The 22,411-nt window shown below is 38.1% G+C and overlaps 13 protein-coding genes and 1 non-coding gene across 14 annotated transcripts; 8 read left to right on the top strand and 6 right to left on the bottom strand.

The window, feature by feature from the left end:
- The first annotated feature begins 331 nt into the window (after window positions 1-331).
- C5L36_0Dtrna11G lies at window positions 332-402 on the top strand. Its single transcript has one exon. It is a non-coding gene; the product is annotated as a tRNA-Gly (tRNA).
- A 173-nt stretch (window positions 403-575) lies between these two features.
- C5L36_0D01860 (uncharacterized protein) lies at window positions 576-1,718 on the top strand (the record flags this gene model as incomplete). The annotated part of the gene is made up of 1 exon (XM_029467065.1): window positions 576-1,718. One exon carries the CDS (start codon window positions 576-578, stop codon window positions 1,716-1,718), a length of 1,143 nt encoding a protein of 380 aa, XP_029322925.1.
- A 78-nt stretch (window positions 1,719-1,796) lies between these two features.
- C5L36_0D01850 (uncharacterized protein) lies at window positions 1,797-3,197 on the bottom strand (the record flags this gene model as incomplete). The annotated part of the gene is made up of 1 exon (XM_029467064.1): window positions 1,797-3,197. The coding sequence occupies one exon, from the start codon at window positions 3,195-3,197 to the stop codon at window positions 1,797-1,799; it is 1,401 nt and encodes a 466-aa protein (XP_029322924.1).
- Window positions 3,198-3,829: 632 nt separating this feature from the next.
- Window positions 3,830-4,096, bottom strand: C5L36_0D01840 (uncharacterized protein; the record flags this gene model as incomplete). The annotated part of the gene is made up of 1 exon (XM_029467063.1): window positions 3,830-4,096. The coding sequence occupies one exon, from the start codon at window positions 4,094-4,096 to the stop codon at window positions 3,830-3,832; it is 267 nt and encodes an 88-aa protein (XP_029322923.1).
- A 657-nt stretch (window positions 4,097-4,753) lies between these two features.
- Window positions 4,754-7,552, top strand: C5L36_0D01830 (uncharacterized protein; the record flags this gene model as incomplete). The annotated part of the gene is made up of 1 exon (XM_029467062.1): window positions 4,754-7,552. One exon carries the CDS (start codon window positions 4,754-4,756, stop codon window positions 7,550-7,552), a length of 2,799 nt encoding a protein of 932 aa, XP_029322922.1.
- Window positions 7,553-8,456: 904 nt separating this feature from the next.
- On the top strand, window positions 8,457-8,906 carry C5L36_0D01820 (uncharacterized protein; the record flags this gene model as incomplete). Its single annotated transcript, XM_029467061.1, has 1 exon — window positions 8,457-8,906. The coding sequence occupies one exon, from the start codon at window positions 8,457-8,459 to the stop codon at window positions 8,904-8,906; it is 450 nt and encodes a 149-aa protein (XP_029322921.1).
- Window positions 8,907-9,402: 496 nt separating this feature from the next.
- Window positions 9,403-10,038, top strand: C5L36_0D01810 (uncharacterized protein; the record flags this gene model as incomplete). Its single annotated transcript, XM_029467060.1, has 1 exon — window positions 9,403-10,038. The coding sequence occupies one exon, from the start codon at window positions 9,403-9,405 to the stop codon at window positions 10,036-10,038; it is 636 nt and encodes a 211-aa protein (XP_029322920.1).
- A 353-nt stretch (window positions 10,039-10,391) lies between these two features.
- On the top strand, window positions 10,392-11,999 carry C5L36_0D01800 (uncharacterized protein; the record flags this gene model as incomplete). The annotated part of the gene is made up of 1 exon (XM_029467059.1): window positions 10,392-11,999. One exon carries the CDS (start codon window positions 10,392-10,394, stop codon window positions 11,997-11,999), a length of 1,608 nt encoding a protein of 535 aa, XP_029322919.1.
- A 231-nt stretch (window positions 12,000-12,230) lies between these two features.
- Window positions 12,231-13,367, bottom strand: C5L36_0D01790 (uncharacterized protein; the record flags this gene model as incomplete). Its single annotated transcript, XM_029467058.1, has 1 exon — window positions 12,231-13,367. One exon carries the CDS (start codon window positions 13,365-13,367, stop codon window positions 12,231-12,233), a length of 1,137 nt encoding a protein of 378 aa, XP_029322918.1.
- Window positions 13,368-13,946: 579 nt separating this feature from the next.
- C5L36_0D01780 (uncharacterized protein) lies at window positions 13,947-16,976 on the top strand (the record flags this gene model as incomplete). Its single annotated transcript, XM_029467057.1, has 1 exon — window positions 13,947-16,976. One exon carries the CDS (start codon window positions 13,947-13,949, stop codon window positions 16,974-16,976), a length of 3,030 nt encoding a protein of 1,009 aa, XP_029322917.1.
- A 345-nt stretch (window positions 16,977-17,321) lies between these two features.
- On the bottom strand, window positions 17,322-18,542 carry C5L36_0D01770 (uncharacterized protein; the record flags this gene model as incomplete). Its single annotated transcript, XM_029467056.1, has 1 exon — window positions 17,322-18,542. The coding sequence occupies one exon, from the start codon at window positions 18,540-18,542 to the stop codon at window positions 17,322-17,324; it is 1,221 nt and encodes a 406-aa protein (XP_029322916.1).
- A 285-nt stretch (window positions 18,543-18,827) lies between these two features.
- On the top strand, window positions 18,828-20,147 carry C5L36_0D01760 (uncharacterized protein; the record flags this gene model as incomplete). Its single annotated transcript, XM_029467055.1, has 1 exon — window positions 18,828-20,147. The coding sequence occupies one exon, from the start codon at window positions 18,828-18,830 to the stop codon at window positions 20,145-20,147; it is 1,320 nt and encodes a 439-aa protein (XP_029322915.1).
- A 98-nt stretch (window positions 20,148-20,245) lies between these two features.
- C5L36_0D01750 (uncharacterized protein) lies at window positions 20,246-21,010 on the bottom strand (the record flags this gene model as incomplete). The annotated part of the gene is made up of 1 exon (XM_029467054.1): window positions 20,246-21,010. The coding sequence occupies one exon, from the start codon at window positions 21,008-21,010 to the stop codon at window positions 20,246-20,248; it is 765 nt and encodes a 254-aa protein (XP_029322914.1).
- A 285-nt stretch (window positions 21,011-21,295) lies between these two features.
- C5L36_0D01740 (uncharacterized protein) lies at window positions 21,296-22,145 on the bottom strand (the record flags this gene model as incomplete). Its single annotated transcript, XM_029467053.1, has 2 exons — window positions 21,296-21,690; window positions 22,097-22,145. 2 exons carry the CDS (start codon window positions 22,143-22,145, stop codon window positions 21,296-21,298), a joined length of 444 nt encoding a protein of 147 aa, XP_029322913.1.
- Between the last annotated feature and the right edge of the window lie 266 nt (window positions 22,146-22,411).

Below are 22,411 nucleotides of genomic sequence, written 5' to 3'. Positions count from 1 at the left end.
GTTATCTTTTTCTAATTTAAGTTCTTCAGTTTTCTAATTCTATCACTAAATAACAGTACTATCTGTCTTTCCTATGTTTTTCGCAGGTTTCATTTATTAGAGAAAATGAAAATCTAGATGTGGTATTCAAAGAGGTCTCATTATTGAATGATTTTTAGTGATATATATATAATATAAGTAACACTCATATTTTACAACATTATATATGATAGTAGAATTCAAATGAGGTTTTGCTTGCCTTCAAAACGTCTCCTTAAAAAGAGTTTCTGTAATAATATTGGGAAAAAGTTATGCGTTAGAAAAAGCCAAACTTCACCTCTTTCCAAATTAAGCGCAAGTGGTTTAGTGGTAAAATTCAACGTTGCCATCGTTGAGCCCCTGGTTCGATTCCGGGCTTGCGCATCTTTAAGATAAGTTGTGAGTGTTTTTTTTGATGTTTCTAAAACCTATGAAAGTGTCTCATTGGGATCATGCGTTTCCAATCTAATTCATGAGTTAATAGTACTTTTTCTTCTCCCCTTTTCTGTCGTTCTTTTTTTCTTTCATATACACATCAAGTATTAGAAGCTCAAAAAATGCAACGACATATTATTTTGGGTGATAGGCGAATTTTGAGTCTTGGCATTAGGCAATTTCATGTTTTGAATTGGGCAGGGATACGTGATAAAGGAAGTTCTAGTGATTTGTTGAATTTACTCTCAATTGATAAAGATATTGAGAGGAATGTAAATGACCGGATAAACACATTAGAGAGTGTGCATGATGCACACGTACGAGATATTCAGCGGCTTGAAAGTAAGTTGGGGTATATTGAAAAGAACATTGGATTTTTGATGGGGAAGAGAGACAACAAAAAGCTGCAAATTGAAGAATTATTAAGGTTACCAACCTGGAAGGTGTACGAGATAGTTAAAGTTAAGTGCCATGGTGAAAATGTAAATGAGGATGAGATAATTATGTTAATAGCACACATGATTTTTCGGAATTCCTTCACTGTTGATATGTTCTCAAGAGTAATTATGAGGTTAAGCTATTCCAATGTTAAAAAAGTACATGAGAAGTTGGTCAATGATCCTGCAGGTATTATTAAAGGATGGAATGAAGGCTACAGGTGCCGGGTATTAAGTGGGCTGGCGTTAACAGCGAGGTATAAGATGCTCAAAGATTATGACAGTGCAAGACGTATAGTCATTAGTGAATTTAGGGAAGTTTGGATTAAAGGTTTGATTGCCAAGCCCAATGAATTTAAAGGTAACGATTTGAAGAATTTTGTTAACGTGGTCAATGGGATGGTTGAGTATGCTTATGTTGTAACTAACATAGTCAAAGTCAATGATGTTAGGTTAGTGTATACATTTTGGGAGGAAAATTGGAATGATATGATAATCAATGAATGGCTAGAGAAGAATGTAGATAAATTAAATGAATTTCAAAGGTTTATTATTCGAGCCTTTAATAACCCTGTGATTTCAACCAATAGTGAGTTTAAAGGCATATTACTTGATATATCAAAGAAGTTGAAGCTAGGTATTTATAGTGGAGATGATATTAATAGGGAGAAGTTTCAAGTTTATCTTGAGCTCTTAATCAATGACATTATTGAGGGGATAAATGGAGACCCCGAGAGGGTTGGATATGTTAGAGACTTAAGGAAAGAGTTTGAAGGATTTAAAAGCGACGAGCATGAAGAAGAGCTTAAAGAGGTTTTCAATGTATGAAAGAATACACACACATACACACACACACACACACTCACGAATACATACACATAAATATATAATTATACAATTAGAGACTTAAAAGTCTGGGAATAAATACCCATACTCGTCTTTTATACCAGAGATACCATAATCGTATGCGACTTCAGGATATCTCTCAAACTGGGAAGCATCACCTGTACCTGAAGCTATATTTGGCTCGTACGGAGTCTCTATATTACCCTTTAATAGATTATCCCAAATAACCTCATTAAACCAACGATGGTTTTTAATATCCAGTATACCATTTTTCAAATTACCCAATCTATAGGTAACATCTTTAGTTATCAATCCTTGTAGTAGATTTATGACGTCCAACTGGAAATGATTAGGGTAGCTTATTTCGCATTTAGTTATATTTTCGTAAGTTTTCATTGGAGAAGGATCATAAAATGGAGTTGTACCTGCAATCATTTCATAAATTAATATACCGAAGGACCAATAATCAACAGCTTTAGTGTATGGTTGAACTGCAATAATTTCTGGAGCTATATAATCTGGAGTTCCGCACAGAGTATAAGTTGTTGTTTCCACATATTTTGCAAAACCAAAATCTGCCAATTTAATATGTCCCGATTTTGAGATTAGGATATTTTCAGGTTTTAAATCTCTATAAATTATATTATGAGAATGTAGATATTCTAACGCCAATAGAACTTCAGCCGAGTAAAATTTGGCAACTTGATTGGGGAAAACTTTTGATTTTCTTAGAAGTGAGAAGAGCTCACCACCTTCTATATAATCCATTATTAAGAAGATGGACTTGCAATCTTGGAAAGTCCCCCACATTCTAGTTATGAAGGGATGTTTGCAAATCGACAAAATTTTTCTTTCATCATTAGTATGTTCGATTTGTTTAGCTTTAACAACGTGCGATTTTCTAAATACTTTCATGGCGTAGAAGCGACCATTATGGACTGACCTGACCAGATGGACACGACCAAAGGATCCTGTTCCAAGAGTTTGGATTATATTGAAATCTGCCAACGAGTATTTGCCCTTTGTTATAGGAGTTGATGGGATTTGGGTTTGTGTTTGAACTTGAGGCGCTGTGAGTGAGGAGGAAGTGTTGGGAGTGTCTGTACTTGCGCCTGCATTGACGGCTGGAATTGCAGTTGTACTTGTATCTATATTTGATAATGTGCTTGTTTTTGTTTCTGTTTTTGATTTTGTGTTTGCGTCTGTATTTGTACTAGTATTTGTACTAGTACCAATACCGGTATCTGCATCTGTGGTTGTGTCGGCACTTGTGCCTGTACTTGTGCTTGCACCAGTTTGTGTCTTTGTCGTTGCCTGTCCATTTCTGTTTCCATCGGCGTCTATAGTTGAGTTTCGGTGCGAGTTGTTTATAGAGCTTGAGACTGAATTCGGCAGTATTGGAAGTCCCTGATTCGAGTTGCAGTTTGCCGATGGCGAGTTGTTTATAGAGCTTGGATGCATAGACTGTAGATTTTGAGCGTGAAGAGGGAGGTGAGTAATTAACGAAATTAAGTCTAGAGGTAAATCTGTTCAAAGGCGAGGTTTAATCTTGAACCTTTAATTTTAATCTTAATCTAGGTTGTCCAAGGGACTAGAAACGACCAAGGATGATGGACTAAGAAGGAGTTTCTATTGAGGTGGAGGGGGGGTGGGAAGGTTTGCGGATAATAATCAAGAATGAATTTTTTTGTAGGCCTTGAGTGTGTGCCGATAAATGCATAACTCATATTGCAGAGATAAAAAGAGAGATAAAAGCGAGGGAAAGTGTATAATGGTGGAATTGGACATGAGACGGCAACAAGTCAAGAGCGAGTTGTTGAACTGAAATTCCAACTTGTAAAACGTGCATTAATCTCACAGTCAAGGAATGAGCAGTGTATAACAACATATACGTTGTGTATATTTGTATGTATCTGTATGTGTCTGTATGTATCTGTATGTATCTATATATATCTGTATGTACCTATATATATCTGTTAATCTACATGTGCCATTGTATGTCTACATGTAGTATATACCACTAGGAGACACTGCGTTCCAGCAGATGGGTGGCGAGTGTCTGATGCGTCTCTTCCAACTGCATAATAGGACACTCATTTGACTCTCTCAACAACGAGCTTGTCAAAGTGGTACATCTGGGAGATGGCTGCCTGTCTCCGTAGCACTGCGAGGTTCTCCTCGGCGTCTGCAAGGAGGGATGTCACGTTCGTGTCGTTAGCGTCGAGTTTCTGGTTGGCTCTGAAGGACTCCCTTGTACGTCTGAGAAAGTAGTGGCGGAAGTTGTAGTAGTCGAAACGGCGGGCTGTTCGGAGGAGGCCTCTGTAGAGGGCGAGGGCTCTCTGTGTGTGTGCAGCAGACATTGGAGGAGCAACAAATGGGGTAGTGTTGGGGAGTGTTGAAGTGTTGAAGTGTTGAAGTGTTGAAGTGTTGAAGTGTTGAAGTGTCGAAATGTTGGAATGCAATAAGAAGTTTCAAGGAGTTTTGCCACTCCGTGTAAATTGCCCTTTCCCAATTCAGTTCACTTTTGGATTTTATAAAATTGACCGAGTTTTTCTAAATGGTTCAGATTAAGATTAAATTTACGGTTTATCCAAAAAGAGGAGGCAAAATAGAAATAATGTAAAATGTAAAATAATACAAAAATAAAATAAAAAATAATACAAAAATAAAATAAAAAATAATACAAAAATAAAATAAAAAATAATACAAAAATAAAATAAAAAATAATACAAAAATAAAATAAAAAATAAAAAATAAAAAATAAAAAATAAAATAAAATTGCCATTTAAGACACACCCTGCAGCTTCCACATAGAGCAGGGAGAGTCAACACGCGAAAAATGAGGAAAAAAAATCCCCCCCATCTCCAATGGAAATGCCACTTGTCCAGTTTGAGTATGTGTGGCCACAATTTGTCCTGGCTGGATCAGTGGTGTCCATTTGGATTTTGATCTCGTGTGTGTAAGAATCCAGCAATTGGTCTTTGGATACAAGTTCCATCACTCTCACAAACACATCATGGCCAGCAGAAGAAGGGCGTATCCACAGCCCCACTACAATCCGGCAGCACCGCTCCAGGAACAGCCCCAGCTGTACTCCCAGCAACCACAACAACAACAATTTCAACAACCTCTCCAACAGGCACCTCCACAGGCGCCTCCACAGGACCAATTTGTTAACCAGTTTTCCCAGCTCAACATCAACAACCAGTACCAGTACCAGCAGCAGCAACAACAGCAACAACAGCAACAACAGCAACAACAACAACATCCACAACAACAACAACCTCCTTTCCAGCACCAGACCCCCTTTGGCTATCCTCCTCAACCTTATAATGACCAGAGAATCGCCCCTGGTATGGTCCCACAACAACCGGTTCAACCTCTTCAACCACTCCAGCCAATGGTGGCCGAGCAATCGGCTCCAATGAACCAGCTCTACTCAACTGATTTGTTGAGAGATTTACCACCACCTATAATTGATTTACAATTCCCTCCGCCTCCTATTAATTTACCTCCTAATTCTACACTCACAGATTCTTTAGAATCAAATGCTTCGAGTGACTATATCAGATCAACTTTGAATGTTGTTCCCCGTACAAACTCCATTCTTAAAAAATCAAAATTGCCATTTGCCTTGACTATTAGACCTTATCAATCATTAACAGATGAAGAATCCCCAATACCTATAGTTAACGATGGTGTCATCACCAGATGTAGAAGATGCCGTTCTTATATCAATCCCTTTGTTGAACTTAGACAAGATGGATTGAAATGGAAATGTAACTTTTGTGCCTTATTGAATGATTTACCATCTTCTCTAAAATCAAATTCAGTTAATAATAGATACGAGTTGAATAATGGAGTTGTTGAATTTTTGGCAACGCCAGAATATATGGTTAGAGCTCCTCAAGCGTTGAATTTGATTTTCCTTATTGATGTTACTAAAAATACAATTCAAAATGGTTTATTATCTACATCAATTAGAACAATATTGGATTCCTTAGATCGGATTCCTAATGATCAAGGTAGAGTCAATGTTGGATTTATTGCAGTTGATAAGAGATTGACATATTTTTCAATTCCTAATGATTCCGAATCCAATTCTAATCCTAATAAGGACATTTCAATGATGGTCATAACACCAGATAATGATGAAGATAATTTGATTATTCCATCACCTGATGATTTGTTAGTTAATTTGAAAAATTCAAGATTGAATATTGAGAAATTATTGAATAATTTTACATCGTTTTTCTTGGATAATCAATCAACCGATTTTGATTTGTCTAGTGGGTTGAAATCGGGATTTTCATTGTTGGAAAAAATAGGTGGTAAGATGATTGTTATATCTTCTACCATGCCTAATTTAGGTAAGGGTAAATTAACAATTAGGGATGAGGTATCTGTATCAGGTAAAGCCAAGGAATCAACAACTCTATTGACATCCAATAATTCCTTTTATAAATCATTTGCAGTTGACTGTAATAAATCCCAAATCACTGTTGATATGTTTCTTGCAAGTTCATCATATCAAGATGTTGCAACATTGTCCAATTTACCAAAGTTCACTGCAGGTCAAACACATTTTTATCCTGCTTGGAATGCATCAAATTTGGAAGATATCACCAAATTTAATAAGGAATTATCAAATCATTTATCAATGGAAATCAATTTGGAAGCTGTTATGAGGGTTAGATGCTCAGATGGTATTAAATGTCAATCATATTTTGGTAATTTTTTCTCAAGATCTAGTGATTTATTATCGTTCCCATCATTTCCAAGAGATCAATCATATGTTGTTGAATTAAATATTGATAATGATATTAGAAGAAATGTTGTTTATTTCCAAACTGCAGTATTACATACTTCAACACATGGTGATAGAAGAATTAGGGTTATTACATTAGCGTTACCAGTTTCTAAAGAATTGAAGGATATTTATGCAAGTGCAGATCAATTATCCATTACTAATTATTATTCACATTTAGCAATTGAAAAGACTCTAAATAATTCCTTAGATTCTGCTAGAGATTATTTGAATAAAGTAATAATTGATATCTTATTAGTTTATAAGAAGGAAATTGTTGCAGGTAATGTTGGTTCATCATCACCATTACAAATTTCTACAAATTTAAGGATGTTACCATTATTATTACAATCGTTAATTAAAAATATATCATTTAGACAAGGTACAGTACCAAGTGATCATAGATCGTCTGCCTTAAATAAGTTGGCCACTTTACCTATAAAGGAATTAATTCAATTTATTTATCCATCAATTTATTCATTACATGACATGGATGATGAATGTGGATTACCATATGAAGGTGAAGATAATTATGATGAAATTATACCTAAAATTCATGGTGAGATTATTTTACCGGAATGTATCAATGCTACATTTCAATCATTACAAAAGTTTGGACTTTATTTGATTCAAACAATTAATGAATTATTTCTTTATGTTGGAGGTGATGCATTACCTGCATTAGCACAAGATGTATTTGGCGTTAATTCTGTCAATGAAATCCAACCTGGTAAATTTGAGTTACCTGAATTGGACAATGATATGAATATTCGTGTTCGTAATATCATCAACAAAGCCAGACAAGGTAAGGGTTCGATTAGATACGAGAATATATACATTGTTATTGGTCCTTCGAGCAACGAGAGGGGGGTTGGTGGTATGGAAATGAATAGGGACTTGATTGCCTTGAGAATGTGGTGTATGAGTGCCCTTGTTGAGGACAGAACTGCCAACATGTTAGGGTACAGGGAATTTTTGAGTCAACTAAAGGATAAGATCAATGCATAATAGAGATGTAAGTCAGCCTTGTATAAAGGACTAGAGATTAAGAAAAGACGTGAGAAGGTTGACGAGACGTAGATGAGTAAAAACAGAGTGCGCCATGTAGAGACACCATAATAGTGAATGTGAAACCTCAATGGACGGGCAGCAGGTGCTTCTCAGACCTACTGCTACATCCACAACTACACGTACGTTGGCACATACGTTGGCACATACGTTGGCACATACGTTGGCACATACGTTGGCACATACGTTGGCACATAAGTTGGCACATACGTTGGCACATACGTCGACTCATACGTCGACTCATATAGCCACTCCTACGGCCAAGTCTATAGTTACATCCACACTCCTTTTGTAGCTCCACTTTATATCTCTGTATTGTGTTTCCATCAACTAGTAAAGACGACCATACCCGAGCTTACGTAATAGAGAGCCGGGGTTTGACGGAAATAGAATTAAGTAAGGAAAGAAATAGAAAGTTCAAAAACGCGTTGCACCCGTACACCAGCGAGATCGATAGAGAGAGATGTTTATTTCCAATATACTTTAGCATTTCTCTGTATGTCCTCCAGCCAATCAGGGGCGCGGAAACTACCAACATTAAAGCGGCGTGTCTTCTTTTCTGCTCCCCCCTGCCCCCCACCCTGCGGTTGCCGCATTGGGCATTTTCGCAATAGGCGAATTTTGTCTCTCACACCACAAAAACTTTTATGGGGAAAAAAAAATGGCAAAGAAGAGTTTCCTATTTGTCAATGGCGGTGTTGGAGGAATTTGGTTTTCCATTTTCGTTTTGCTAGTGTTTGGATACTTTTTTAAAAAGAGATAGACCTCAAAGTATTGTAACGATACAATCCACTGTATTTCCCCTTCCACCACCAAAAGCTAGAACCCCATATACCGCATCACAATGTTCAGACAATTAGCTAGACAATCTGCATCTGTTGCAAGACAACAAAGACACGCTTCCACCACCATCACTCCAGCAGCCATCACCAATTTACAGGGCAGATGGGAGAAGTTGCCAGAATCCGACAAGCAACAATTGATTGCATCACTTGCAGAGAAGCAAAAGTTGCCATGGAACCAGCTCTCTCTTGAGGAGAAGAAGGCTGCATGGTACATCTCCTTTGGTACCTGGGGTCCAAGAAAGCCAATGGAAACTCCAGAGGAAACCGCAAAGATTTACAAGGGTATATTCATTGGATTTGCCGTTTCTAGTGCTTTGTTCATGGCATACTATGCAAACAGAAACGTTCCAAAGACCATGAACAAGGAATGGCAAGAAAAATCCGATGAGTACCTTGCTTCCAAGAATGCAAACCCATTCTCCACTTATTCCCAAGTTCAATCCAAATAGACGGTTTTTTTTCTTCACTTCTTAAACCTACTCCCTTATTAACATAATATTACTATTATTACCACCACCATCATCATCATCAACATCATCATTTAAGTCACCACTTATTATTATCAATACTACTATTTTTTTCTTAAACTTTACCTCCCTTCTATTCTTTATATACGCTAATTTATTTAAATTCTGAAAACTTGGTATGTAGTGGATCCTCTATTACATCCATTTGCAACTCACTTATTTATTATTGACATTTCTACATCCCCCCTTGAAGGTTCAACCAAATCCGTTTCCACCCCTGGCTTCTCCTGCAAATACTTGCAATCGTCGCCGTCGCTACGCACATTTTTCTTTATTGTGTGTTTTTCCTTGGTGTCTTGTATACATTTTATTGTTTGCTCTTATAATTGATCTTGATTGTACGTTGGAGAATTGAACAGACCAGATTGTCTCTGTATTTAGTGGTCTCTCTTGGATAGAAAAAAGAGCCAGTTGGGAAATGCGGGACGCCTCAGACGCATATTCGGTACTCTGCATGTTGTCAGCAATGGAAATCATGCGGGCAGGGGGGAAACTCCATCATGAGGATCTCTCCACATACGAGGCCACACGTACAGAGCTCATCAACGAGTGGATGGAAGTCACCGACAAGATGGAGAAGGATACCGTTCGTTCATTCTTGGATAAGGTGGATAGTCGAGAATGGGAAAACCTACAGGCCGGTCTGAGTTGCATCTACAATGACTCTCATTGCACCGCAGCAGCTGCAACGGACGATGCCACAGCCATAGCAGTTACCAATGGCGCAGCAGAGGGAACAACTACCAATGACGCAGTTCATGTACCGGTGACTGGCGACAAGAAGGCTATAGCCGAAGCCACAAGCTCGTTCATCACGTTGCTAGACGCCATCAAGTTGAATTACGATACAAAGGACACGTTGCATCCGCTATTGAGCAATGTGATAACCCGTGGCGACAAGGTCTGCAGTGATTATGAAGGCCGTCCGACGCTTGTGAAGTGGTTGATCCGGTTGAATAAAATGGATGTGTTGGACACCTTGGACGAAAATCAGCTGAAGGAGCTACTCTGGGACGTCGATGCAGCATACAGTGCATTCTTCAATTCGTTATAAGAGGAGGAACGCATCGACAAGCAAGAGTATGGAGAGAAATAAGAATATCATCTTCAATAATAAATGCAGGAACATCACAATGGATAAAGTTGTATCATCTATTCAATGAACGAGCCTCCAAAAGTGAGTCATTTCCGTGCATGTTTTCCCTTTTTGGGATTTCTCTCCTTTTTTTTTTTTTTTTTCCGTTTTGTTTGATTCTCAAGTTTGCATTTTCTCCTGATTCCGCACCGGGACTAACTTTCCAGTCACTTTACACATCTTCCTGTCAAGACCTGCATGGTTTCCATTGAAGATATCTGGTTAGCCATATAAGGGTAAATCAAAAACATAAACAAAAGCCCAGGTCAAACATGTCTACCACTTCACTATACAACTTGAATTCGGGTTGGATCGTACAAAAATTTGGAGGTACTTCTGTTGGTAAATTTGCACTTGAGATTGCGTTGGATATAGTTAAGAAATACAATGAAACCAACCAAATTGCTGTTGTTTGTAGTGCCAGATCGACGCAGACAAAATCGGAAGGTACCACTACACGTTTGATCTTAGCCTCCGAATTAGCTATTGATGATAAAGAGGAGGAGTTTAAGAAGACCTTGAAGTTAATCAAGGACGACCATGTTGCCAATGCGGAAAAGCTAATTCAGAATGTCGAGCTAAGGAAACAGTTGATCAAAGATACAGAGCTTGAGGTCGACATGGTTGAGAAGTTGTTAGATGCTTGTTGTGTTATTGGCGAAATCAGTACCAAGTCTTTGGATACCATTATGTCATGTGGTGAAAAATTGTCTTGTTTATTTATGAGTGCCCTCTTGAATGACAACAACGTCCCTTCTAAATATATCGACCTATCCAACATTGTGAGCCAGCTGGATTTTATCAATGATGACAGGCTTTCAAATAATGAACAATCCTTGGATCCTTTCTTCTATAAGGCATTGGCAAAGACAATTGCCAGGGAGATTCAGAAGTTGGACAATGGTGTTGTCCCTGTTATTACTGGGTTCTTTGGACCTGTACCTGGCGGGTTGCTAAACTCAGTTGGTAGAGGTTACACTGACTTATGTGCGGCTATTTGTGCTGTTGGGTTATCTGCCAATGAATTGCAAATCTGGAAAGAGGTTGATGGTATTTTCACGGCCGATCCTCGGAAAGTCAAGACTGCTCGGTTGCTTAAATCGGTCACACCTGATGAGGCAGCAGAATTAACCTACTACGGTTCCGAAGTCATCCATCCATTCACCATGGAACAAGTCATCAATGCAAGAATTCCAATCAGAATCAAAAATGTCATGAATCCAAATGGAGAAGGTACAATCATCTATCCCGACAATATTGGTAAGAAGGGCGAATCAACGCCGCCTCATCCTCCTGCAGCTTTGGAGGCGCTACCATCGGATTTCTTAAATAAGGCGGCGAAAATGAAAATTCCTACTGCTGTGACGGCAAAATCAGATATTGCGGTTGTCAATATCCATTCCAACAAGAAAACCTTGTCACATGGGTTTTTGGCTAATGTTTTCAGTATATTGGATAAGCATCGGACGGTTGTTGATTTGATTTCCACAAGTGAAGTTCATGTCTCTATGGCTGTCAATTATGACAAAGAAAAGAGGAAATATTTCTTAAGAGTCATTGAAGACCTGAAGAAATTTGGTGCTGTAGATGTAACCTATGATTTATCGATTGTCTCGCTAGTTGGAATCCACATGAAGCAATTGATTGGTACTGCAGGTGCAATGTTTAAGGTTCTAGCGGATGAGCAGATCAACATTGAAATGATTTCCCAAGGTGCAAATGAAATCAACATTAGTTGTGTTATTAGCAAGGACAATGTCATTAAGGCCTTGAATGCGTTACATGATAACCTACTATTACATCCGTTCAAAAACAACAAATATAGCCTGTCCTTTGAGAACGAATCTGCAATTTCTCATTTGAAGCTATCCAGCAATTGATTTAGTGGCGATCAAACAAGAGGTGGCTGAAGGATAACGTAATTCGAGGAGGACATCGATAAGGCCAAGAATAAGAATGGCAGCAACAACAAATACACGACAATAAATCGTATAAGTAAATAGACATTAAGTATATATATATGTATGTATATATTATTTATACTTTGATTATGATAGAAAGTAAGGGATACAATCCATGGAGGAAAGATGGAAGCTAGACAAAACAAGAAATCAGAACAAGAAGACCTGATCGCCGGCCTTGGAGACAGGTTTTGCCTTTTGGAAGCCCAACTCCAATGATGCCTTCTTCATTGATGCACACAGGCCTGGTGGGCCACATAGTAACAGTTGGACATCACTGGAAGGTTTTGGGAAGAATTCTTCCAATGCGTCCTTATTGATGAAGCCTGTTTTGCCGGTCCATTCATCGGATGCCTTATCCAAGAAGTAAACAACGTTAAAGTTTTCATGCTTTGAAGCAAATTCGTCGAGCTCCGATCTTAGTAAGATGTCAGCCTCTGTTTGGGAACCGTATAATAAGGTGATTTTTGTATAATCATTTGGATTACGTAAGACTGCCTTAATAATTTGATACATTGGGGTTATTCCTGTACCACCTGCAACCATGCAGATATGTTTCAGCATGTTTGGTTCGTAGTGGTACTGGCCCCTTGGGCCCTTGACTCTAATAGTTTCGCCCAGTTTGAGGTTATCAATGTAGGTTGACAGTTTACCATTAGGGTAGACTTTGATCAACAGTTCAAAGAAACCCGTTGAGTCTTCATCGAGGGAAGTTGGGGTATAGGAATGCATAACATTTTTGCCGTCGATTTCTGCTTGAATTTGAATGTGTTGACCGATTGGTAAGCCCAATATATCATTTTCCTTGGGCAAGCCGAACCTAAAGATGGCCGAGTCTTTAGAGAGGACGATTTTTTGAATCAATGGGAATTCTTGGAATTCATCCTTTTTCAAGACAGGTTTGCCCTTTGAAGATTTAGAGAACAAGACAAGGGCGCCCAATGCACCGGCAAGTGCCGTTAGCAGAAAGAGGATGTTGTTGGAGGCCATGTTGAATGTAACTAAGTAGTTGTAGCAGTCTAAGTGTGATGTTGGGAGTGAACCAGTAGCTATATAATCGAAGGCCAGAAGTAGGATGCAAATAGAAAGATGTAGAAGAAGAGAGAAACAACACCCAAGCTCGAGACTGTTAAGGAAGTGTCGTATATGTTCCAAGAGTAATAACCGATATCGATATCCATGTAGATGAATATATATATATATATATATATATATATGTATATATACCAATATGTGAAAAATACACCAGTTGGAACAGCCACAGCCTGAGTTCGCGTTGTATTTCATTTTCCCATTTTTTCACCACTGTTGCGTTGGCGGATAAACATGCCGAAAAGGGGCAATTGATGCGAAATGCGAAAACACCCGAAACGGCAAACGACGGCGGAGAAACGACGGGACGGTGCGCCGCGGGGTGTTTCCTAAAGAGGAAACTGGATCCCGAGGGATATTTTTTTCCACCTTCTCAACGAGTTATTTCCGTCTACTTCTCCGACATTGTATACCAGCAGACCGAGTCACGTGCACGTGGAGTGAGAGAATTTTATAGAAGAAGAAGAAGAAAAAAAAAAAGGAGAGAGTTACCCTCTGACAATGTGAGGATGGTGGCCACAAAAGTCAACAACGTGTGGGAGAGACAACAACACAAAACACAAGAAGGATTTGCATTTTGGGGGTTTAGAGACACTACAAATTAAAGATTTTAGTTTTATTTTATTCAGTTTCTTCTTATAAGAGGGCCAAGTTGCTCCTATTAATCTGAGGTTTGTGTTTTTCCCCGTTTGGAGAATCCGTATAAATCAATCTACGAGTTAAGACATCACACTCTCCAGTTATTCGTTTCTATAAGACTCAGTGGGACACTAAATGTCTGTGCATAATCTGTCATCGTGGGGTCACCACACGGACACACCGCATTCGAAACGCAAGGGCTCATTTCTCGCCAGGTCCTTCAAATCAACATCCTCGTCGACAATGTCACCAGAGACGCACCTGCAGGGGGCAGTATCCACACAAGCCGTACCTCCAGCCACTTCAGAGAGCCATGGCGGGTCGCCAAAGGGATTAGGTAAGAAACTTTTGAGCAAGTTCTCCTTTGCAAAGCAATCAACACAGCATCAAAGGGCACCTCCAAGTAGTATACTCTCTAGTTTACTTGAAAGCGACAATGCACCTCATAGACCGTCTACTCCGGCAACAGTTACCCCAGTCACCTCGGTTTCCCCGAGACTCCCCAATGGTTCCTCCTCAAAGTTTCTGGACGACGATAATACCCCTCGGTCCTGCAATGAGATGTCCATAACGTCCGGTTCTCCGCATTCCAATTCCAAAAACGAGCTTTCTTATACCATACACCCAACTTTACAAAACATCATCGATGGTGGAGTGCAAGAACATGGACGTTTCATTGAAAGTGAATTTCAAAAAAACACTCACCTAGACTCTATTAATAATACTGCTATTATTAATACTACAGCTACTACTAATAAAAATGAGAACAATACTAACGTTATTGATAATAATAACAATGGCAATGACGATGACGACGATGCCGATGAGATCAAGGAATACAGTTGTGATTGTTATCCTGTTACCACTGCCAATAGAGATGGATGTGGAGAAGAAATCGTACAAGATGCAGATGAAGTATTAGAAGGAAGAGACAACGCAGAAGACGTCCAAGATGAAGATGAAGATGAAGATGAAGAGGAAGATGAGAATGAAGTAGATGAAAGTAAACTGAAGACGGAAGAATCAATCAAAGATTATTGTCCCGGGGGCTATCATCCAACATTTGTGGGTGAAACATATGGCAGAAACAACGAGTACCGTATTGTACGTAAACTAGGATGGGGCCATTTTTCAACTGTTTGGCTAGCTTGGGACTCCGCTAATGACCGCCATGTAGCTATCAAGATTGTTAGGTCTTCCTTGAATTATACAGAGGCAGCATTAGATGAAATCAAAATTTTGGAGACCATCCAATCAGGGAACCCTAACCATGAGGGGAAAAAGCATATTGTTCAACTATTCGACCATTTCATTCATAAAGGTCCTAACGGTGAACATGTCTGTATGATTTTCGAAGTCTTGGGAGAAAATATGCTCAATTTGTTGGTAAGGTATAAAGATTTTCAGGTGAAAAGACAACGACAAATTGATGAATCCCTCAAATGTAAATCAAATAATGAAGATCTCAATCTACACCTATCAAACTTAAGTGACTTGCATATCCTAAGTGAGAGTTATGGGGGGTTACCTCTTAAATTAGTCAAGCAGATTTCTAAGCAGATCCTCTTGGCTCTAGATTATTTGCATCGTGAATGTGGTATAATCCATACAGATATTAAACCCGAGAATGTTTTAGTTGAAATTCATGATGTCGAGCAACTTGTTCAATTATTAGAATTTGAGAGAAAATCCAAAAAGCTCAAGAAATTAATTCATAAGCGTAAACATGATGCATCATTGTCGTTTTCACTGCATTCAAAATCTTGCGAAACTAACCAACCCTTCCATCACAATACTCGTTCAAGTTCTCAAATTTCATCAGAAGTTAATGGTGGCATTAGCTTCCCTTCAAGGAAAAAATCAATACCCGTCATTCCGTCTCGCCCACTCACTTCCCCCGTGGAGACATCTTCAAGTGTGAACAATTTTTTCAGATCTTTTTCATTTTCTCAAAGGCGCACATCATCTTTTGAATCTTATATGGGTAACAGTGTAAATACACGCATGACAACCCCCCTTTCAGCACAAAGTTTACGAAATGATAGAAACAACAGTGTCATAAGCTCTTCGATTATTGAACACGATGAATGCAACTCCATATCCGATTTGTCTCCAAAAGATGATTGTACAGATAATGACAACAGCGGCTGCCACGTAAGTAGCAACAGCAGGACTAACGACTATGAAGAGGAGGAGGAGGAGGAGGAGGATGATGTGTTTGTCGATGCAGCACCAATAATGTCTTTTTTGCCAGAAATTGAAAATCCTCCAAACTGTTTGAGTTCTAATCGTAAGATATCGATCGATTCATCAGACACATTACAGTCATCAGCATTGAAAAGTTTAAATACAAAGGAAGCAAACAAACCTACTTTGGAACCATTTCCAATCCCACCTTCAGTGTCAGAGAAATTCACCAAACGCCCATCGTTGACCATTGACACAAACTTAAATTCAAATTCAAATTCAAATTCAAATCCAAATTCAAATGAAAATTTTATTCCATCAAAAGCAACAGATGACTCTGCAATCAACTCCTTTGTATCACATTCCCCTTCAATGTTTGATGATTTTGAAGAATTGATTAGTGTGAAGATAGCAGATTTAGGGAATGCATGTTGGTATAATAAACACTATACATCAGATATACAAACTCGTCAATACCGTGCCCCTGAAGTTATTCTAGGAGGAGATTGGGGGTGTTCGACAGATTTATGGTCTACTGCATGTCTAATATTCGAACTCATCACAAATGATTATTTATTTGATCCAAAATCAACAAGCTCCTATTCAAGAGATGATGATCATTTGGCTCAGATGGTTGAACTGCTTCAGACTTGGCCTTCTAAGGAGTATTTACGTACCTGTAAATATGCACGTGACTTCTTTGATCGTAAGGGTCAGAATTTTAAAAAGATACACAAGCTAAAAATATGGCCACTATGTTCGGTTCTGCAGGAGGAGTATGGCATGCCTGAGAATCTCGCCAAGGAAGTGAGCGATTTTCTCTTACCCATGTTGGAGTTGAACCCTGCTAAAAGAGTCGACGCCGGAAGTATGTGTGCTCATCCCTGGATTAAAGATATACCAATTGGAGAAGGTCTCGGTAGAGAATATGGTTTAAGAGGTGACGATATCAAGGGATATCGGGAAGAATGGGACTAATAAGATCACTCTTTATATTCCAATTCAAGCAAAAGAAGAAAATGAAAAAGGTTCATTTTGAAGTTTTTGTAACATTAGTATCATTACCTATGTTTTAGAATAATTATGATTATGTAAAGTGAAATAAATAGTCTTTATATTTTCATTAAGTTACCCACTACTAAGAAAAAGTTGTTATATCTTTTTCTTTTTCTTGTTCCTAAATAGAGAACAAAAAGGTTTTTTCTATAGTGTCTTAAAAACAAAGAGGTGTAACGAATAATTGAGGAATCGGAGAGTATAATAGAGGTAAGATAGGAGGGTGTTAATTTGAAAGAATAAATAAATAGTTAATTAAGAATGCAATTAGTTCTTGGAACCGTAACCAAATAGATCAAGGCGGTTCTTTGGAGAGTTCACGTAATCTCTCAACTTGAGAACTTCTTCCTTACCGTAAACAGTTCTGTTCTTAGCTTGGGAGGAGGCAAGGATATGTGGCTTGACATACTTGTATAACCAATCTGCTAGTTCATCAGGAACAATACCTAAATCTTTGTAAGTTAAAGCAGATGGGTCATGGACTTGGTGAAGGGTTGATCTTCTGTAGTTGTCATAATTCCATGCTTCTAAAGATGGGTTCAAATATTCATTTAACAAACACCAGCCTTGAACAACAATTTCTGGAGCAGGCATGTTATAACCTGATGCCGCTGGAAAAAAGCCGTATTGGTTTAGGTGGATCATGTATTTAATCATTTCTCTCAACTCTGCCTTTGAATATCTTTCATTACCATATAGCTCATATGTTTTGCCACTGGTAGAATCATCGTACACAATTTTTTCCAATGCTTGTGCAACTTGTTCAACATGAGTTGGATAAACTTCTTGTCTGTATAAAATGTTACCACCGAAAACCTTCAAACTGAGCATCTCATTCAAGAATCTCGAATTTCTACCATACATTGGAGCTGGTCTGACAATGGTTGCATCTGGGTAATGTTCTCTAACTACTTGTTCTGCAATACCCTTGGTGGCAAAAAATTCAGATGGAGAATTTGGATCTGCATTATAAGATGAAACTTGGACGAATCTATCAACACCATAATCTTTTGCGATTTTAGCAATTCTATTGGAACCTTCGATATTTGCATCGGCCATTGAGAAATTCTTGGTATTAAGGTGGGATCCTAATAGATTAACAACAACATCAGAATGTGCAACCGATTCTTCAATTGATTTCAAGTTTCTGATATCAAACTCGTGGAAGTTTACAACACCAAGGTCACCGTTAACCTTCAAATGTCTCTTGGATCTACCATTTCTAAATGGAGCAATAGTTAAAGTACCATGTTTTGCAAGCTTGGAGACTAAAATTTTACCTAGGAAACCACTACCACCAAAAACAGAAACTTGATAACCCGTTCTGGAATGACGGCCACCTAAACCTTGTGCAATCTTGACTTTACCTGATTTGGTGATGTTGATATCGCTTTCAAGTGGGAAACGATAGACATTTCTGGATTGCTGGACTTGTTGAACGGCCCTGGAAGCGTTCAATGCAAGCTTGGACTTGTTGACGGAGAGCATGGCCTTTACCTGTGTTTTGTTGCCTTGGGTTAAAATTATTTGTGATTTTATGTAATAGCCTTTTGAGACGTGCTTTCTTCATCATTGGCTTCAGCTCCATTTCCATGCACTCTCATTTGCTCGAGAAAAAATAATAATAATAATTACAAATAAAGAACTCCGTGCACCACAATGTGCACATGATTTTTACAATTCTAACTTCCTAATGGAAATTTCCTTTTTAGACGAAAAGACACACGTGTCAGTGTTTTACCGTAACCACAAAATAGACATCGGAAAGAAACAATGCATAGAGGAATGATATTTGCTACTGCGGTGGCTCTGATGGCTGTTCCGTCAGAGTTTCAGCCTGTTCAGACGACAACGGGGCTTGCCTTGTTTGGATACGCTGCAGTTGATTACTTGATTCCACTGGTTGGAAAACACTTTGTCAAAAGAGGGCTCTTTGGTAAAGATTTGTCGAAGATAGGACGTCCGATTATTCCGGAGTCTATTGGAGTTATTCCAGCAGTTACATATCTTTTTGTAATGTTTTTCTCCATTCCGTTTCTGTTCCCATCAAAGGGGTCGAACTCGTTGCTTTTCTTTCTAGGTTCGATGCTATCCTTGGAGTCAATGATTTTGTTGGGACTAATGGATGACCTCTTTGATATCAGGTGGAGACATAAGTTTTTCTTGCCTGCAATTGCATCTATTCCTCTCCTCATAGTGTATCGGCACGAGTTCAGTGAAACATCCATTTTGTTGCCTAAATTCATGGCTTCATATTTTGAAACATCCCCTTCATTCAACTTGGGAATTTTTTATTATTTCTACATGGCTGCTGTATCCATATTTTGCCCAAATTCTATAAATATCCTAGCAGGTATAAACGGACTTGAAGTCGGCCAGACAATTATTATTACTATACTGCTACTTCTCAATGATATCTATTACATCATAGGATACTATAATGACGTTCAATATAGACCAGCATACGAAATCCATTTGTTTTCCATGTGTATGCTGATACCATTCTTAGGCATTGCATGTTCGCTATTCAAATATAATAAATTTCCTGCAAGAGTGTTTGTTGGAGACACCTGGTGTTATTTTTCCGGGATGGTATTTGCAGTAACAGGAATTTCTGGACACTTTGCAAAGACATTAATGTTATTTTTCTTGCCACAAATATTCAATTTTCTTTACTCATCGCCACAGCTATTTGGAGTGGTACCATGTCCAAGACATAGATTACCAAAGTTTAACGAAAAAGATGGACTTATGTATAATTCATTCACTGAGTACAGGGAAGAGCAGGCCGGTGATACCAAGCTTCCAAAATTGAGGAAAGGATTAATTCCTTTCTTCAATTTACTCGAAAAGTTAAAACTAATTAAGTTAGTACGAAATAACAAAGGTGAAATCATCAAAAGCTCAAATTTGACTATAATAAACCTTGTTATACTATGGTTTGGTCCAAAAAAGGAAGGTGACCTATGCTCCTTAATTATGAAACTACAGTTTCTTATTGGATTTATATGTTTGATCTTGAGACATACATGTGCTCCAATTATATTTGGGTTTGATAACTCATGGAGCATGCTTAATAGATTCTATACCTGACGCTATGTCTTCGGAATAAGTGATATATAAATCCTACTATAACGAATCTCAGTTTATATATTGGAATATGTTGATCAACTAATATACAGCCGGGTCTTCTACAGTTGATTAGCAGACAAAAATTTTTCTCTTTGTTGAAATAGCTCATCCGCCATTTTCTGAATTTCTGGATTCTTGATAACCTTTTTACACGAGTAAAACTCATCCATTCTTCTTTTATGCATTCTTTCATATTCGAAAGTTTGGATCAGCAGTTCAAATTTATCAATATCTTTAACAATTGTAGATTCTATGTTTCTTTGGCACTCATAGTCAATCCACAATTCTTTAATCTCATTTGCGGATTGTTGATTATACTTTGAAATAATATCACATAAATACAAAATTGCTTTATATTCACGTTTACTCTTTTCAAATTTATCAATATGAACATCATTTGGTACAATATCTCCGACTAAAGTCTCCGCAATATCATGAACCAGAGCCATTTTACAACACTTATTAAGGTCGGGTTTAATGTTTTCTGCCTCCCATGCGTTAGAATCTAACACAAGTGATATAATTGACATTCGATACATGTGATCGGCAATCGACTCTGGCTTGGGAATCCCCATGTTAATCCAGCCTGTCCGTTCTTGTTGCTTTAATAATGATATCAGTTGAAAGAAGAAGTTGATTTGTGAGTATTTTGAGTTTAATGGTTGATCATTCTTCAAATAGTTTAAGACATTCGCAGGAATATTTGATTCCGGGTCCCATGAAGTTTGCGCTGACAGAGACGACGTCATTCTACTTGGATATGATTTAAGTGTGCAAAATGTCTTTAATGTTACAGATCTCAACAAGAACATAAACCTAAACATAAACAAAAAAAAAGTCGATTTAAAGTATAGTGAAACTCAGTTGAGGAAAATTAAGTATTTACCTCTCTTAATGAAAACAATGAAAAGAGATATAGGAAATTTTTTCCCTTTTTTTTTCAGGAAATGCTTACCAAACTGTAATGTATAGGCTATATTTAACATTTACATCATTGTATGTTATATTTTAGTCTATAAGATTGCTAAAGTTACTAAGAGTATATTAAAAAATATAAAAGACGTTTGATTTTGATATGAGATTATTTACTATAAATTAGGGTAATTAATTTAAGCAATTAATTCAACGACACCACCTGCTGCTCTAATCTTTTCTTCAGCTAACTTAGAAACGTATCTAGCCTTAACAATAACTGGGACGTTTGGAATTCTACCCTTACCTAAGACTTTACCGTAACCGGAAGCTAAAGTGTCAATAACAACAGCTGCATCCTTGGTAGAAGATGCAATCTTTTCGTCCTTGTTTTCAACTAAAGACCATAACTTGTCTAAGTTAATAACTGGCTTCCAGAAGTGGTTTCTTTGCTTGTGGAAGTATCTCATACCAACCTTACCGAAGTAACCTGGGTGGAACTTATCTAAGTTGGTTCTGTGGTGATGTTGACCACCGGCCATACCTCTACCACCCGGATGCTTTCTGTGTTTACCAACACGACCGTTACCAGCTATATTAATATAATAATAAAATGATGTTAGTAATTGCTCTGCATAAAAAGATCAGTGATTGTGGGATATTGATATGGACATATGAAGTTTCCCCTTAAAATACCATGTCAGTTGTTTGGTGATAATTCAGTAACCAGTTTCAGTTGTATAATGAATGTAGGAAGGATACCCAAGGAACAACCTATACATAATATAAAACCAAATAAAATTTCAAACTTGAAGCCCTATCCATGAAGTCTTATAATTATAGTGCAACTGCATATTTGTAGAATAGGTTCTGCTGAATAAACATGGGTTGGACTTCCATATATAGCTCTTGTCCGTATATCTTCACATTTTTGTCCTTCATCCCACATATATTACATCAACGCATTGATCAGTGTCTTGCTTGAAGCAGATACATACCGGAAACGTGACCTCTGTGCTTTCTAGTTTTGGTGAATCTGGTAGGCATTGTGTATTTGTCTGTCTTTGATCCTAGAACTATAGGAACTTCAAACAACTATTCAACCTTAACACACTGTGTGAAGACTGATATTAGCAATGGAAAATTCTGTATAGGAAATTCCAGATTCCATTCTCAGAGGACGCGGTCCACCAAAGTGATGGGGGGGGACCCCGTGACTGCGAAAGCGCAAAGACTAAGAAGCCCCAAGGCGGGGAAACCGAAGAAGCGACGCACAGTTGTGGGAAAAGATAAATGCAAATTCCCACTTGTTG

The sequence above is a fragment of the Pichia kudriavzevii genome, chromosome 4 (genome assembly GCF_003054445.1).
Source record: "Pichia kudriavzevii chromosome 4, complete sequence".
Taxonomy (NCBI): Eukaryota; Fungi; Ascomycota; class Pichiomycetes; order Pichiales; family Pichiaceae; genus Pichia; species Pichia kudriavzevii.
This window is presented reverse-complemented; position numbering and strand designations above follow the sequence as displayed.